A 13692-nucleotide genomic window follows, 5' to 3' on the forward strand; every position below is an offset into this window, starting at 1 on the left:
GGCCCCTTAGTTCCAGTGAAGGGAAATCTTAATTCTAGACGATTCTGTGCTTCCAACTTTGTGGCAACAGTTTGGGGAAGGACCTTTCCTGTTTCAGCATGATAATGCCCTTGTGCAAAAAGCAATGTCCATACAGAATTGGTTTGTTGAGATTGGTGTGGAAGAACTTGACTGGCCTGCACAGAGTCCTGACCTCAACCCTATCGAAGACCTTTGGGATGAATTGGAACGCCGACTGCGAGCCAGGCCTAATCGCCCAACATCAGTGCCCGACCTCACTAATGCTCGTGGCTGAATGGAAGCAAGTCACTGCAGCAATGTTCCAACATCTAGTGGAAAGCCTTCCCAGAAGAGTGGAGGCTGTTATAGCAGCAAAGGGGGGACCAACTCCATATTAATGCCCATGATTTTGGAATGAGAAGTTCGACAAGCATGTGTCCACATACTTTTGTTAATGTATTGTATCTGGCATGCCATACTCGTTTTGGCCAGACAGCATCAGATACATGGGCTACAGATACATGTCCTCTACCTCTGCCTTGGCGACAATGGCAGTATTATCAGCAGCACCTGTCTTTTTACTTAAGAAATGTGTTAACTTAGATTTAATTTTATCAGAAAAATTACCTTTCTTTCTTGTTATTTTCTCAGCCCCGCTCTGATCGGAGCATGGGAGGGGGGCCTCAAGCGGATAAATTATTGTATTATTTTTTGCCCAGCTCATGAAGCCCCTTGATGTGAGGCCTGAGGCAATTGCCACTTCTGCCTAATAGTAAGTCCGCCACTGCCTATGAGAATGGTAAGCAAAACAGTCTTACTTCAGTTATCCCTGAGTGATACATTCCCATGATGTCTGTAAGAGAACACATAACAGAGAATGTAATAAATAAGTTATAGTACACAATGTATTCTTAATGATTTATTAACAGAGTTGCCACCACCCTAACTCTCAGGGTGACTGCAGGGTACAGATCTCAACTTTCCTCATCCACTCTGGGGTCACCTGACCTTTGACATCACAAGGGTTCCATAACTGAGCCACTGGCTTCATTCTCTACATTCAACACTCAGGATAAGAAGAGTGAGTAGAGGAAGAACAGTCTTACCTCAGAGTTATCCCTGAGTCGTACATTCCCACAGCGTCTAATGAGAACACAAAATATGGATGAATTAATGAATAACAGCCAGTTCAGAATCTTCTCCAATGATTATTAGTCAATCAAAATATATTAATAGACCATAAAAAGGACAGATAACTAAGTTCTCATCTGTTAGAATACATTGATTCACTCCTGCTCTAAGAAACATCTCAAAACTCTAATAAAGATCTTTATTTAGGTTTTAAATAGATGTACAAAACATTAGAAAAGAAAATACAAACAAAACAAAAAAAATACATAAAGTTATCATCGAAATATCCACATGTGCATATTAATATCAAGGTAAAGATTATAAACAGTCTTTAAAGCAGAGGTGATAGGTTTGGGGGGGACCAGCGTTGCAGAGAACAGTTGTCCACACACACACACACACAGAGAGAGAGAGACTGTGGTCAGATTCACTCCGATGTGAAAAAGTTTGTGGTTTTGTTTTCCTGAGGAATTTTGGTAACAGCCGGGTGTCCCTCGCTGATGCCGCCACCAAAAAGAAAGTCTGTATAGATGGTAAGGAAGGTAGCACATTGCGAGGGAAATTACATGATTAAATCGGCAGCTTCACAAAATGAAATCCCAATTTCCCCAAACATTACAGTAAAACAAAATGGGGGTTATTCACATAACGTAACCGCCATATATGGTGAATGTAAAATAGTTGTAAGAATTAATGATGATTGGATTGATGTGTACATGCTTCATACTCAAGATGTTAATGCGACATAAAGAGTACATGAGTGTTCAGTAATCATCGGTTTTTCTCTATTGGAAAAAATAGAATACCTGAATGTTTCTGTATTGAAAACAAACTGGTGGTAAATGTACTGATAAGTCCAATGAATAACCCCCATGACATGGTGTTTAAAACAAAAGGTTGAGAATCAGAGCACTTAGTCCATGTAAGGGAAAAATATATAGTTGCTAACACCTTAAGTCTGAAGTAAAAGACTACATCAAAAGAAGCCAAAAGGGATCCCTGGACCCATTCTCAACTTGGTTGTAATGGAGTATGGGAATCATGACAGTGTTTCCCAACACCCCTATGCCGAGCCTGATACCACCCAACAAGCTAGTGGGATGGCTGTATGACCTACTCCTAAAATATACTACTGACCTCCCTATCCACATCCCTAGCATCGATACAGTTGGGAAATGCACTTTTCATCTCTAAAACTTAGCTTCAAATAGTCACGTTGTAACGATGAATGAACATTTACACACTACTGAAGCAACATAAATGTGGGGTTGTGTAAATACTGTTAAATAGTTTGTATTTAGTCAGTGTGTCAAATCCTGTGTGATGGAGCTTCTTGTGTTGCGAGCACTTCTAGTCATATGAAATGTTTGGGGAAGTGACTGACTGAGGATGGAATCTAAACAAATCATCTAATTCAAGATGGCTGCTGTGCGAGGCCATCCCTGTTGCACAGACTTGCCAGAGGGAGGTGTTTAACTCACTTAATGCCAACATTTTCTCTCTGCAACGCATTCCTGCACTACAGTTGAATACAATAATGAACCACCACCAAAAAACACAGAGACACTATCCCTCACTCCCATCTTTAAATGAGCAGTTGAGGTGGCTGGTGAGGAATTACATGAGATGAAAGCATGTGGTGTTGGACTTATGAAAAAGCATGTGGTGGTGTCTGGAAACAGACACTCTACAGGAGACAGTGTCCTTACGCAAAACTTTAAAAAACAAGCGGTAATTGAGAATTGAGGGACGCTGCCATGAAGAGCAAACCATGTGAATAATTTGTAGAGCTAGCATTATCTCTCTAACACTCCACTGACCGACAGGAAAATAAAAACACCAGAAACAAATGGACAAACTAACTCTGTAGCTTTTAAACGCATCTGAGTTTAACGTGCAGGTGTGGCTGCACTGCTGTGGGGGGATCTGTAAGGGTGTGTAGAGGAAGGGTGGAGTATGAGTTCAGTTTAAGGGAGGTGTGGGGACAGGGGGGAGAGGAAGGGGTGGGGAGGCCGGTCGTCAGGACTCCTCGGTTCCCGAGTCATCTTCGTCGTAGCAGCAGTCCTCGCCATCTTCCTCGTCTTCGTCCTCCAGGTCCTCATCTTCATAGTAATCGTCGTAGAAGAGGTTGGAGCCCTCGTCGGGGGGTGGGGCGCGGGTGCGGACGCAGTACTCTGCCAGGGTGGTTGGCACCTTCACACCATCCCGCTCAGCATCCGCTTTGGTGGCGTGGACCTGTTTCCTGTTAAGAGAGACAGCGAAGAGACATATAGGGTTAGCTGTGGAAGTGGTACAGGGTGTACCTGATGGTTTGAATGTACTCTCTGTTCTCACCCTTGATATGTGTCCGCCTACCTGATGATCTCGTTGCCCTCTGTGCCTGGCCACATTCTGTGTGTGTGTGTGTGTGATTGTGTGTGTGCCCACCTGATGATCTCTGCGAACTCTCTGTCTTTGCCCTTGCTGTCCCTCCACTTTCGGTACATGACGGAGGCGTCCACGTTGGCCGGGGAAGATGTGTTAGGCTCGTTGAGCAGAGAGATGACACTCAGAAGGATCGTCCTGAGGGACATATGGAGAGAGAGGAGAAATGGAGAAGGAGAAAGAGAGAGAAAGGGAGACCGTGAAGGAGGAAGGGAAATAATTGTACAGTTTAAGTTAATAAAACTGACAATTGTTTATTTTTGATGAAAGTACTAATGATGAGTGTAATGTTGCTTGTATGCGTTGCATGAGTGTGCTTGCTGTGACGGTCACCCCCTTATATTGCGGGTGAGTGGCGAGCGGGTTGGTGGCGAGCGGGTGGGTGGCAAGCTGTCGGCGAGCGGGTGGATGGCGGGCGGCGGGTGGGTTGAATAAAGACAAAACAATACCTTAAAAAAATAGGTAACATTTAGGTTTTTCTTTCATTCTTTTAGGCTATAAGCCTAAGCTTTAGGGCCTAACTGTAGCCTACGAGCGCCAAATAGCCTACATGCCAATCGCTTTTAGGAACGGGCAGAAAAAGTTTACGTAATCCACGGAGCCAAAAAGGACAATGTATCTGTGGTGTTAATAAGTTTAATTCAATAAGAAAAAAAGGCTGTGAAATGGAGAGTTTAAAATAAAGAGAAGGGAAGGCCAGAAAAGTAAACTGTTAAAAGAGGTTGATGATTGTGAGGATCTTTACAAATTCGACAGTCACAAGATTGGGACTTCAAATAGGCTTATGGCACATAAAGGGAACTGTAGCCTACTGTTCAGGATGTTGAATACTGACTTGTATCAAGGGTGTCCTGCCTGTGTTCAGATGGGTTAAATGGAAACTGCAATCTGGACACTGACTGTAGGTCTATAACCTCTCACATAGCCTTAATATTAACTCCTGCAGAATTAAGCATTTCTTGCAGTAAAATGATACACCAAATGTAGGCTAAAATTTGAATATTATTTATTTATTTATTTATTTCAGCATCTTGAGAGAATGCACATGAGATACCGTCTTTACAGGTGCCATCTTTATCAGTATCATAAATGATCAACCACATAAAATATGCATCCAAGCCGACCTGAAATCTTATTTGAAACATGTTGGTTCGTTTTCACAGCTTTCGATTTCCTTACAACCGGTCGAACTGATGTAATTTGAAACTTTCCCATTAAAATTTTTTTTTATTGCAATTTCTCCACAGTCCCTAAATGTCTTTGCTCCGTGAAGGAAGAAGAGATAACAGAAAACTTTACAGATGTCAACTAGATTGAAGCATTCATTCTATCGATTTATGACATTCTGTTGAGCAAGGGTTTATTGAGTCTTCTAGGGCAACATTTAATGACAGAAGAGAAGCTGCATGTATCTAATTATAGACAAGTTGACTAACAAATAGCCTACCAAAATGTCAGAAACTATAAGCAGAAACATATCTAAAATTATGCCCAAAAAAATCCTGCACCCCCTGTCAAAATCTTTACGCCGTCTCTGACTGTAGTCTACAGTGCATTTTCTATATTAGCGGGTTAGGGTTGGGTGCGGGCGTCAGATTTTCACTTTATCACATACAGTGGGGAAAAAAAGTATTTAGTCAGCCACCAATTGTGCAAGTTCTCCCACTTAAAAAGATGAGAGAGGCCTGTAATTTTCATCATAGGTACACGTCAACTATGACAGACAAAATGAGGAAAAAAATTCCAGAAAATCACATTGTAGGATTTTTAATGAATTTATTTGCAAATTATGGTGGAAAATAAGTATTTGGTCAATAACAAAAGTTTCTCAATACTTTGTTATATACCCTTTGTTGGCAATGACACAGGTCAAACGTTTTCTGTAAGTCTTCACAAGGTTTTCACACACTGTTGCTGGTATTTTGGCCCATTCCTCCATGCAGATCTCCTCTAGAGCAGTGATGTTTTGGGGCTGTCGCTGGGCAACACGGACTTTCAACTCCCTCCAAAGATTTTCTATGGGGTTGAGATCTGGAGACTGGCTAGGCCACTCCAGGACCTTGAAATGCTTCTTACGAAGCCACTCCTTCGTTGCCCGGGCGGTGTGTTTGGGATCATTGTCATGCTGAAAGACCCAGCCACGTTTCATCTTCAATGCCCTTGCTGATGGAAGGAGGTTTTCACTCAAAATCTCACGATACATGGCCCCATTCATTCTTTCCTTCACACGGATCAGTCGTCCTGGTCCCTTTGCAGAAAAACAGCCCCAAAGCATGATGTTTCCACCCCCATGCTTCACAGTAGGTATGGTGTTCTTTGGATGCAACTCAGTATTCTTTGTCCTCCAAACACGACGAGTTGAGTTTTTACCAAAAAGTTATATTTTGGTTTCATCTGACCATATGACATTCTCCCAATCCTCTTCTGGATCATCCAAATGCACTCTAGCAAACTTCAGACGGGCCTGGACATGTACTGGCTTAAGCAGGGGGACACGTCTCGCACTGCAGGATTTGAGTCCCTGGCGGCGTAGTGTGTTACTGATGGTAGGCTTTGTTACTTTGGTCCCAGCTCTCTGCAGGTCATTCACTAGGTGCCCCCGTGTGGTTCTGGGATTTTTGCTCACCGTTCTTGTGATCATTTTGACCCCACGGGGTGAGATCTTGCGTGGAGCCCCAGATCGAGGGAGATTATCAGTGGTCTTGTATGTCTTCCATTTCCTAATAATTGCTCCCACAGTTGATTTCTTCAAACCAAGCTGCTTACCTATTGCAGATTCAGTCTTCCCAGCCTGGTGCAGGTCTACAATTTTGTTTCTGGTGTCCTTTGACAGCTCTTTGGTCTTGGCCATAGTGGAGTTTGGAGTGTGACTGTTTGAGGTTGTGGACAGGTGTCTTTTATACTGATAACAAGTTCAAACAGGTGCCATTAATACAGATAACGAGTGGAGGACAGAGGAGCCTCTTAAAGAAGAAGTTACAGGTCTGTGAGAGCCAGAAATCTTGCTTGTTTGTAGGTGACCAAATACTTATTTTCCACCATAATTTGCAAATAAATTCATTAAAAGTCCTACAATGTGATTTTCTGGATTTTTTTCCTCAATTTGTCTGTCATAGTTGACGTGTACCTATGATGAAAATGACAGGCCTCTCATCTTTTTAAGTGGGAGAACTTGCACAATTGTTGGCTGACTAAATACTTTTTTCCCCCACTGTATAGTCAGGCGGTTGCGGATGGGTTATTAGCAATTGCGGGCGGATGCGGGTGAACCAACAGCTTTCCCGCGCACCACTTGTTGCCATTCATGCTCTCCCCATTGAGTAGACTGTATCACTGTGGTTACAAATATTAGTTATTTCTCGTGTAGGCTGCCATCCTACTTGAAATATAATCCTGGGAGGGAAAAAAATTGGCCACGTTACAAGCTACCGCCGGCAACACCTTAATACAGCTGCCAAGTGGAAAGCATTCACACCGGCTTGCCTTGTCGTCGCGCTAACTGAGGGCAGTAACATTAGTTAATTGACATGTCACGGTGACATCCATATGAACACTAGTTAGCTGTCTTCACAGATGAATGGGTAAAAGTTAGTTCAAAGTACATTTACTGTCATCGCCTAGGGACTAGCTAGCTAACAAACCTAACTCTCTAGCTACGAAAAGCACAAAACCGCATGCCGAGAAAATGTTGATTTCTGTGTCACTTCCATCCGTAGCTGTATACCATCTATTCATAACCAACTTTTTCACACCCGTGGACTCTTTCACTCTGGCAGTGTTGTGAGATGGATTCAAGACCAGAAAAATGCGAGTCCAATTCAAGACCATGATTGTAATTTTGTAAAATCACCACCATAAGAGTTCAAAATGTCCAGTATTTCTGTATTCATATTTCAGAACAACATATACATTCTTTAGACATTGAAAATAGTGAAATAATCCATGCTGAGGGAAAATAGAGCCACTCTACAAATTATTACTAACCCAAACACAGTAGGGAACAATGGGCCTTCTACACCTTCAGAGAAGGGCTAAGGATTTATAAAATAATGATTATAATAACATAATAATAATTATATTATTATTTTCAATGATGTTCTGATTTAATCTCGTCAGTTTTTGTTGGAAAAGAAAGGGTTAACACGGAAGAGAAAAAAAATATTCAATCAGGATTTTTCTTTGCTGTCTATGGGGAGATAAATCTAGCTGGCTAAGTCAGCCATTGGCTAAGCCATCAGACACTAGATAAAGGCATCTGTCATTCAACTGTATTAGTGCAACATTTTTGAATGACAGTGGAATCAACCACTCACATTTTGACTTAATGGGTGGGACTGTTTTTACAAAAACTTATGGAAACTTCTGCCTTCTTGAAAGCCAACAGGTCACTGCGCAATAGCGAGCAGTAGTTTTCCCACGGTCTAGCTAGCTAGCTTTTGTTGTTGGCTAGTTTGCAGCGGCTGCAGCAGGTGTTATCAAAGATGATGTTGTTGCTAATTTGTTAGCTTCTCCCTTTTCAAGAATAACTTTCAACAAGAAGTTACGTTTCAAATTATCATCATCTGGTGAGTGGAACTGTGTTTTTTATTGCAGCGCGCTTGCTGTTGTTAGCCATCTCTTTGAAAATAACTTGTGTGTGACACATTGTCGCATTTAAAGTGGAACTGACAGCATTTTAGCAACATGACATCTTATTAAAATCTGTTCATATACACCCCCAGGAAGAATTACACTTAAAAACATTTTCTGACAAGCGACCGCTTAGATATGGTAATTTTCACGTTTTCATAAATTCTTAGAATGTTAGGGAATTACATATACTAAGGCATTTGTGAAAATTCTACAGCAATATAGAGTGGGAAAGCGGCCGTTCGTTTGGACAATTAATAGACACTGCAGTAAATAAAACCGAATAAAAACATATGTCTTGTCCAGGACCAGAGTCAACCGGTGCGCTATAGCCAATCAGAGCTACAGTAGGCCTTTATACAAACAAGCCATTTGCCACACGGGCCTGCCATCATTCACTTTGAACTGGACTGTGTGTTTACATGCAGTTGCAACCGCGTGACTTTACATCATTAGAACACATTTGCCATAAGCCACAAAATACACCTGAATGGATTTCTGCAAATATGTAAACACCACAGGAGTCCTCTTAAATTTGGGAACTTTACAGTCCTATTGAGCAAACAACCATGAAAAGGTAGGCTCTCTCTCCCTCAGTTATGCACATCAACAACAATAAGATCACAACTAATGCTAGCCAGAGCAAGATGAGCTAAAATCTAACAAAGGAACATTAGATAAACCCTCTAAAACCTTTTCAGCTAGTTTGCCGTCAAAATTGCTCTGACGATGGGGAATTGTAGCCTCCTCGTCCTTCTGCAGCTTGCCTGCCAATGCATGCTTATCCCAACCAAGCACCTAAGCTAACTGGCTAAAGTTGGCTAGCTTGCTTGCTAGCTAGCTACCTACTTACTTACTTACAGACACAAATGAGAGAACACCTCACTCTGACACTTTTACTCGCAATAGCAGAGCTGGTTAGGCTGTTTACATGTTATCTAGACTGTTCTTGACTAACTATTACTATTTTGTCTACGTTTACTGACACCGGTAATATTCAGCAGGTGTTACGCGTTTGTAAATTCATCAGTTGTTCTGCGCTCTTGCACACTCAGACGAGAGTGCTCTGGAATCTGAGTAGATAGCATATTTCTTGCATTCACAAATTCACTCTGGCTAACTGGATAACAGTCGTCCAAGTTCTTGCTAGCTAACCAAATGACACCTGCATCTCTAGCTGTGTATAGCCACCAAAAAACGATATGAGGGGAAAAAGTCAGTCACTCACCCACTCCTGCAATGGACATGACATTCCCTAGCAGCTACAGTGGGGAAAAAAAGTATTTAGTCAGCCACCAATTGTGCAAGTTCTCCCACTTAAAAAGATGAGAGAGGCCTGTAATTTTCATCATAGGTACACGTCAACTATGACAGACAAAATGAGAAAAAGAAATCCAGAAAATCACATTGTAGGATTTTTAATGAATTTATTTGCTAATTATGGTGGAAAATAAGTATTTGGTCAATAACAAAAGTTTCTCAATACTTTGTTATATACCCTTTGTTGGCAATGACACAGGTCAAACGTTTTCTGTAAGTCTTCACAAGGTTTTCACACACTGTTGCTGGTATTTTGGCCCATTCCTCCATGCAGATCTCCTCTAGAGCAGTGATGTTTTGGGGCTGTCGCTGGGCAACATGGTCTTTCAACTCCCTCCAAATATTTTCTATGTGGTTGAGATCTGGAGACTGGCTAGGCCACTCCAGGACCTTGAAATGCTTCTTACGAAGCCACTCCTTCGTTGCCCGGGCGGTGTGTTTGGGATCATTGTCATGCTGAAAGACCCAGCCACGTTTCATCTTCAATGCCCTTGCTGATGGAAGGAGGTTTTCACTCAAAATCTCACGATACATGGCCCCATTCATTCTTTCCTTTGCACGGATCAGTCGACCTGGTCCCTTTGCAGAAAAACAGCCCCAAAGCATGATGTTTCCACCCCCATGCTTCACAGTAGGTATGGTGTTCTTTGGATGCAACTCAGCATTCTTTGTCCTCCAAACACGACGAGTTGAGTTTACCAAAAAGTTCTATTTTGGTTTCATCTGACCATATGACATTCTCCCAATCCTCTTCTGGATCATCCAAATGCACTCTAGCAAACTTCAGACGGGCCTGGACATGTACTGGCTTAAGCAGGGGGACACATCTGGCACTGCAGGATTTGAGTCCCTGGCAGCGTAGTGTGTTACTGATGGTAGGCTTTGTTACTTTGGTCCCAGCTCTCTGCAGGTCATTCACTAGGTCCCCCCGTGTGGTTCTGGGATTTTTGCTCACCGTTCTTGTGATCATTTTGACCCCACGGGGTGAGATCTTGCGTGGAGCCCCAGATCGAGGGAGATTATCAGTGGTCTTGTATGTCTTCCATTTCCTAATAATTGTTCCCACAGTTGATTTCTTCAAACCAAGCTGCTTACCTATTGCAGATTCAGTCTTCCCAGCCTGGTGCAGGTCTACAATTTTGTTTCTGGTGTCCTTTGACAGCTCTTTGGTCTTGGCCATAGTGGAGTTTGGAGTGTGACTGTTTGAGGTTGTGGACAGGTGTCTTTTATACTGATAACAAGTTCAAACAGGTGCCATTAATACAGGTAACGAGTGGAGGACAGAGGAGCCTCTTAAAGAAGAAGTTACAGGTCTGTGAGAGCCAGAAATCTTGCTTGTTTGTAGGTGACCAAATACTTATTTTCCAAGATAATTTGCAAATAAATTCATTAAAAACCCTACAATGTGATTTTCTGGATTTTTTTCCCTAAATTTGTCTGTCATAGTTGACGTGTACCTATGATAAAAATTACAGGCCTCTCTCATCTTTTTAAGTGGGAGAACTTGCACAATTGGTGGCTGACTAAATACTTTTTTCCCCCCCACTGTATGTCATGGAACGTTGAGTAAAATATAACGTATTTTTAAAACTTATTATAAAGTTGGTTTTGTAACAAACTGGGAATTAGATATTTTTGACTGATATGATTGTCTGTTTGTTTCATATCTGCAAAGTAGTTAAAACGCTGTCAGTTCCACTTTAAACTTTAGGTCACCGGTTACTTTGTGTGCTAAACGTGAAATGTTGTTTTGTAATGGGAAGTAATAGTTGTACATTTCAATTGGGAAATGCTTAATGGTTGTGTTTTTGTATTCTTATGATTGGGACCTACTGGCTTATTATGTCTGAGTTTATGGACTGCTTAACCTTTAACATCATGCTGTATGTGACTGCTGTCTTTCCATCGGCCCTATGAAGTGGTGTAGTGGTGCCTGGAGAAGTGGGTATACTCACATTTTGCCAAAAAGCTCCCAAACGGCCCGCCCAGCGAAGGAAAGGCACCCTGTGTGAAAAATCCTGTTTTCCTATGTTTGTTTTATGAGTTTTTTTTTTTTTTTTCAGATTTTCACTCTCAAAATCACACTTTTTTAAAAATAGAAAAACGAAAAGAATGTGATGGTCTAAGTCCACAACAATGCTTAAACCACATCAATTGGAGTCAGTCCACCTAGGCCCATCCATGTCTACGCCCCTGATGCAAACAGCTCAAGATAACAATTGCGCATTATAAATAGCCTACTAACCAACACTTCGGACTAAACTTTTTAAATACCTGGTTTGCATACCCATTGTTGCCTTAGTTAGCATTTACTGGTAGATATCATAAGTTGAAACGTCTTTCCTACCCTACCGATGTCATTCTTCTGTGAGCTGCTCCATGCCAAAACCAGTAGAGAGCTGCACACTCCTGCTGCCTGCAGATTATATTCCGCTGAAACTAGGCTGTGTGTGCGGCGCAGATGTGAATATAATTCACCTCCTTTGCGATTTTGTAGGCTACTTTGTGCATCATTTCTCTATTGTACTACATGCAGTGCATTCGGAAAGTATTCAGACCCCTTTAATTTTTCCACATTTTGTTATGTTACAGCCTTAAAATGGATGAAATTGTTTCCCCCCCCCCTCATAAATCTACACACAATACCCAATCATGACAAAGCAAAAACAGGTTTGTAGAAACTTTTGCATGTTTATAAAAAAATTACAACTGAAATATTAAATTTACATAAGTATTCAGACCCTTTACTCAGTACTTTGTTGAAGCACCTTTGGCAGCGATTACAGCCTCAAGTCTTCTTGGGTATGACGCTACAAGCTTGGCACACCAATACTTGGGTAGTTTCTCCCATTCTTCTCTGCAGATCCTCTCAAGCTATGTCAGGTTAGATGGGGAGTGTCACTGCACAGCTATTTTCAGGTCTCTCCAGAGATGTTCGATCGGGTTCAAGACCGAGATCTGGCTGGGCCACTCAAGGACATTCAGAGACTGGTCCCAAAGCCACTCCTGCGTCCTGTTGGAAGGTGAACCCTCGCCCCAGTCTGAGGTCCTGAGCACTCTGGAGCAGGTTTTAATCAAGGATCTCTCTGTACTTTGCTCCGTTCATCTTTCCCTCGATCCTGACTACTCTACCAGTCCCTGCCACTGAAAAACATCTCCACAGGATGATGCTGCCACCACCATGCTTCACCGTACTGATGGTGCCATGTTTCCTCCAGAAGTGACGCTTGGCATTCAGGCCAAAGAGTTCAATCTTGGTATCATCAGACCAAATTTTGTTTCACATGGTTTGAAAGTCCTTTAGATGCCTTTTGGCAAATTCCAAGCAGGTGTCATGTGCCTTTTACTGAGGAGTGGCTTCCGTCTGGCCACTACCATAAAGGCCTGATTGGTGGAGTGCTGCAGAGATGGTTGTCCTTCTGGAAGGTTCTCCCATCTCCACAGAGGAACTCTGGAGCTCTGTCAGAGTGACCATCGGGTTCTTGGTCACCTCCCTGACAAAGGCCCTTCTCCCCCGATTGCTCAGTTTGGCCAGGTAGCCAGCTCTAGGAATAGTCTTGGTGGTTCCAAACTTCCATTTAAGAATGATGATTGCCATTGTTTTCTTAGGGACCTTCAATGCTGCAGAAATATTTTGGTACCTTTCCCCAGATCTGTGCCTCGACACAATCCTGTCTCAGAGCTCTACAGACAATTCCTTCGACCTCATGGCTTGGTTTTTGCTCTGACATGCACTGTCAACTGTGGGGCCTTCTATAGACAGGTGTGTGCCTTTCCAAAATCATGTCCAATCATTTGAATTTACCACAGGTGGACTCCAATCAGGTTGTAGAAAAATCTCAAGGGTGATCAATGGAAACAGAATGCACCTGAGCTCAATTTCAAGTCTCATAGCAAAGGGTTACTTACGTAAGTATTTCTGTTTATTTGTAATAAATGTGCAAAAATGTATAAAAACCTATTTTCGCTTTGTCATTATGGGGTATTGTGTGTAGATTGATGAGGGAAAAAAACAATTGAATCCATTTTAGAATAAGGCTGTAATGTAACAAAATGTGGAAAAAGTAAAGGCGTCTGGATACTTTCCAAATGCACTGTAATTGATCAATTGTATACCTCCACTAAACTACTTTGATACGCATCAGTAGGGATTAAGAAGTGAGTATAAGCAATGCCCACTGGAAAAAA

The 13692-nt window shown here is 42.1% G+C and overlaps 1 protein-coding gene across 1 annotated transcript in view; it reads right to left on the reverse strand.

Moving 5' to 3' along the window:
* Positions 1-906: 906 nt before the first annotated feature.
* The window catches only part of LOC311149003 (ubiquitin-conjugating enzyme E2 R1-like), a 47864-nt gene continuing 35078 nt past the window's right edge, over positions 907-13692 (reverse strand). Inside the window, exons 4-5 of the mRNA XM_084186063.1 lie at positions 3559-3693; positions 907-3373 (exon numbers count right to left, since the gene is read on the reverse strand). Coding sequence (XP_084042189.1) covers positions 3151-3373; positions 3559-3693 — 358 coding nt within the window. The 3' untranslated portion in view covers positions 907-3150. The remainder of the gene's footprint in view (positions 3374-3558; positions 3694-13692) is intronic.

Source organism: Coregonus lavaretus, assembly GCF_964263955.1.
Source record: "Coregonus lavaretus genome assembly, chromosome: 21".
Lineage (NCBI taxonomy): Eukaryota > Metazoa > Chordata > Actinopteri > Salmoniformes > Salmonidae > Coregonus > Coregonus lavaretus.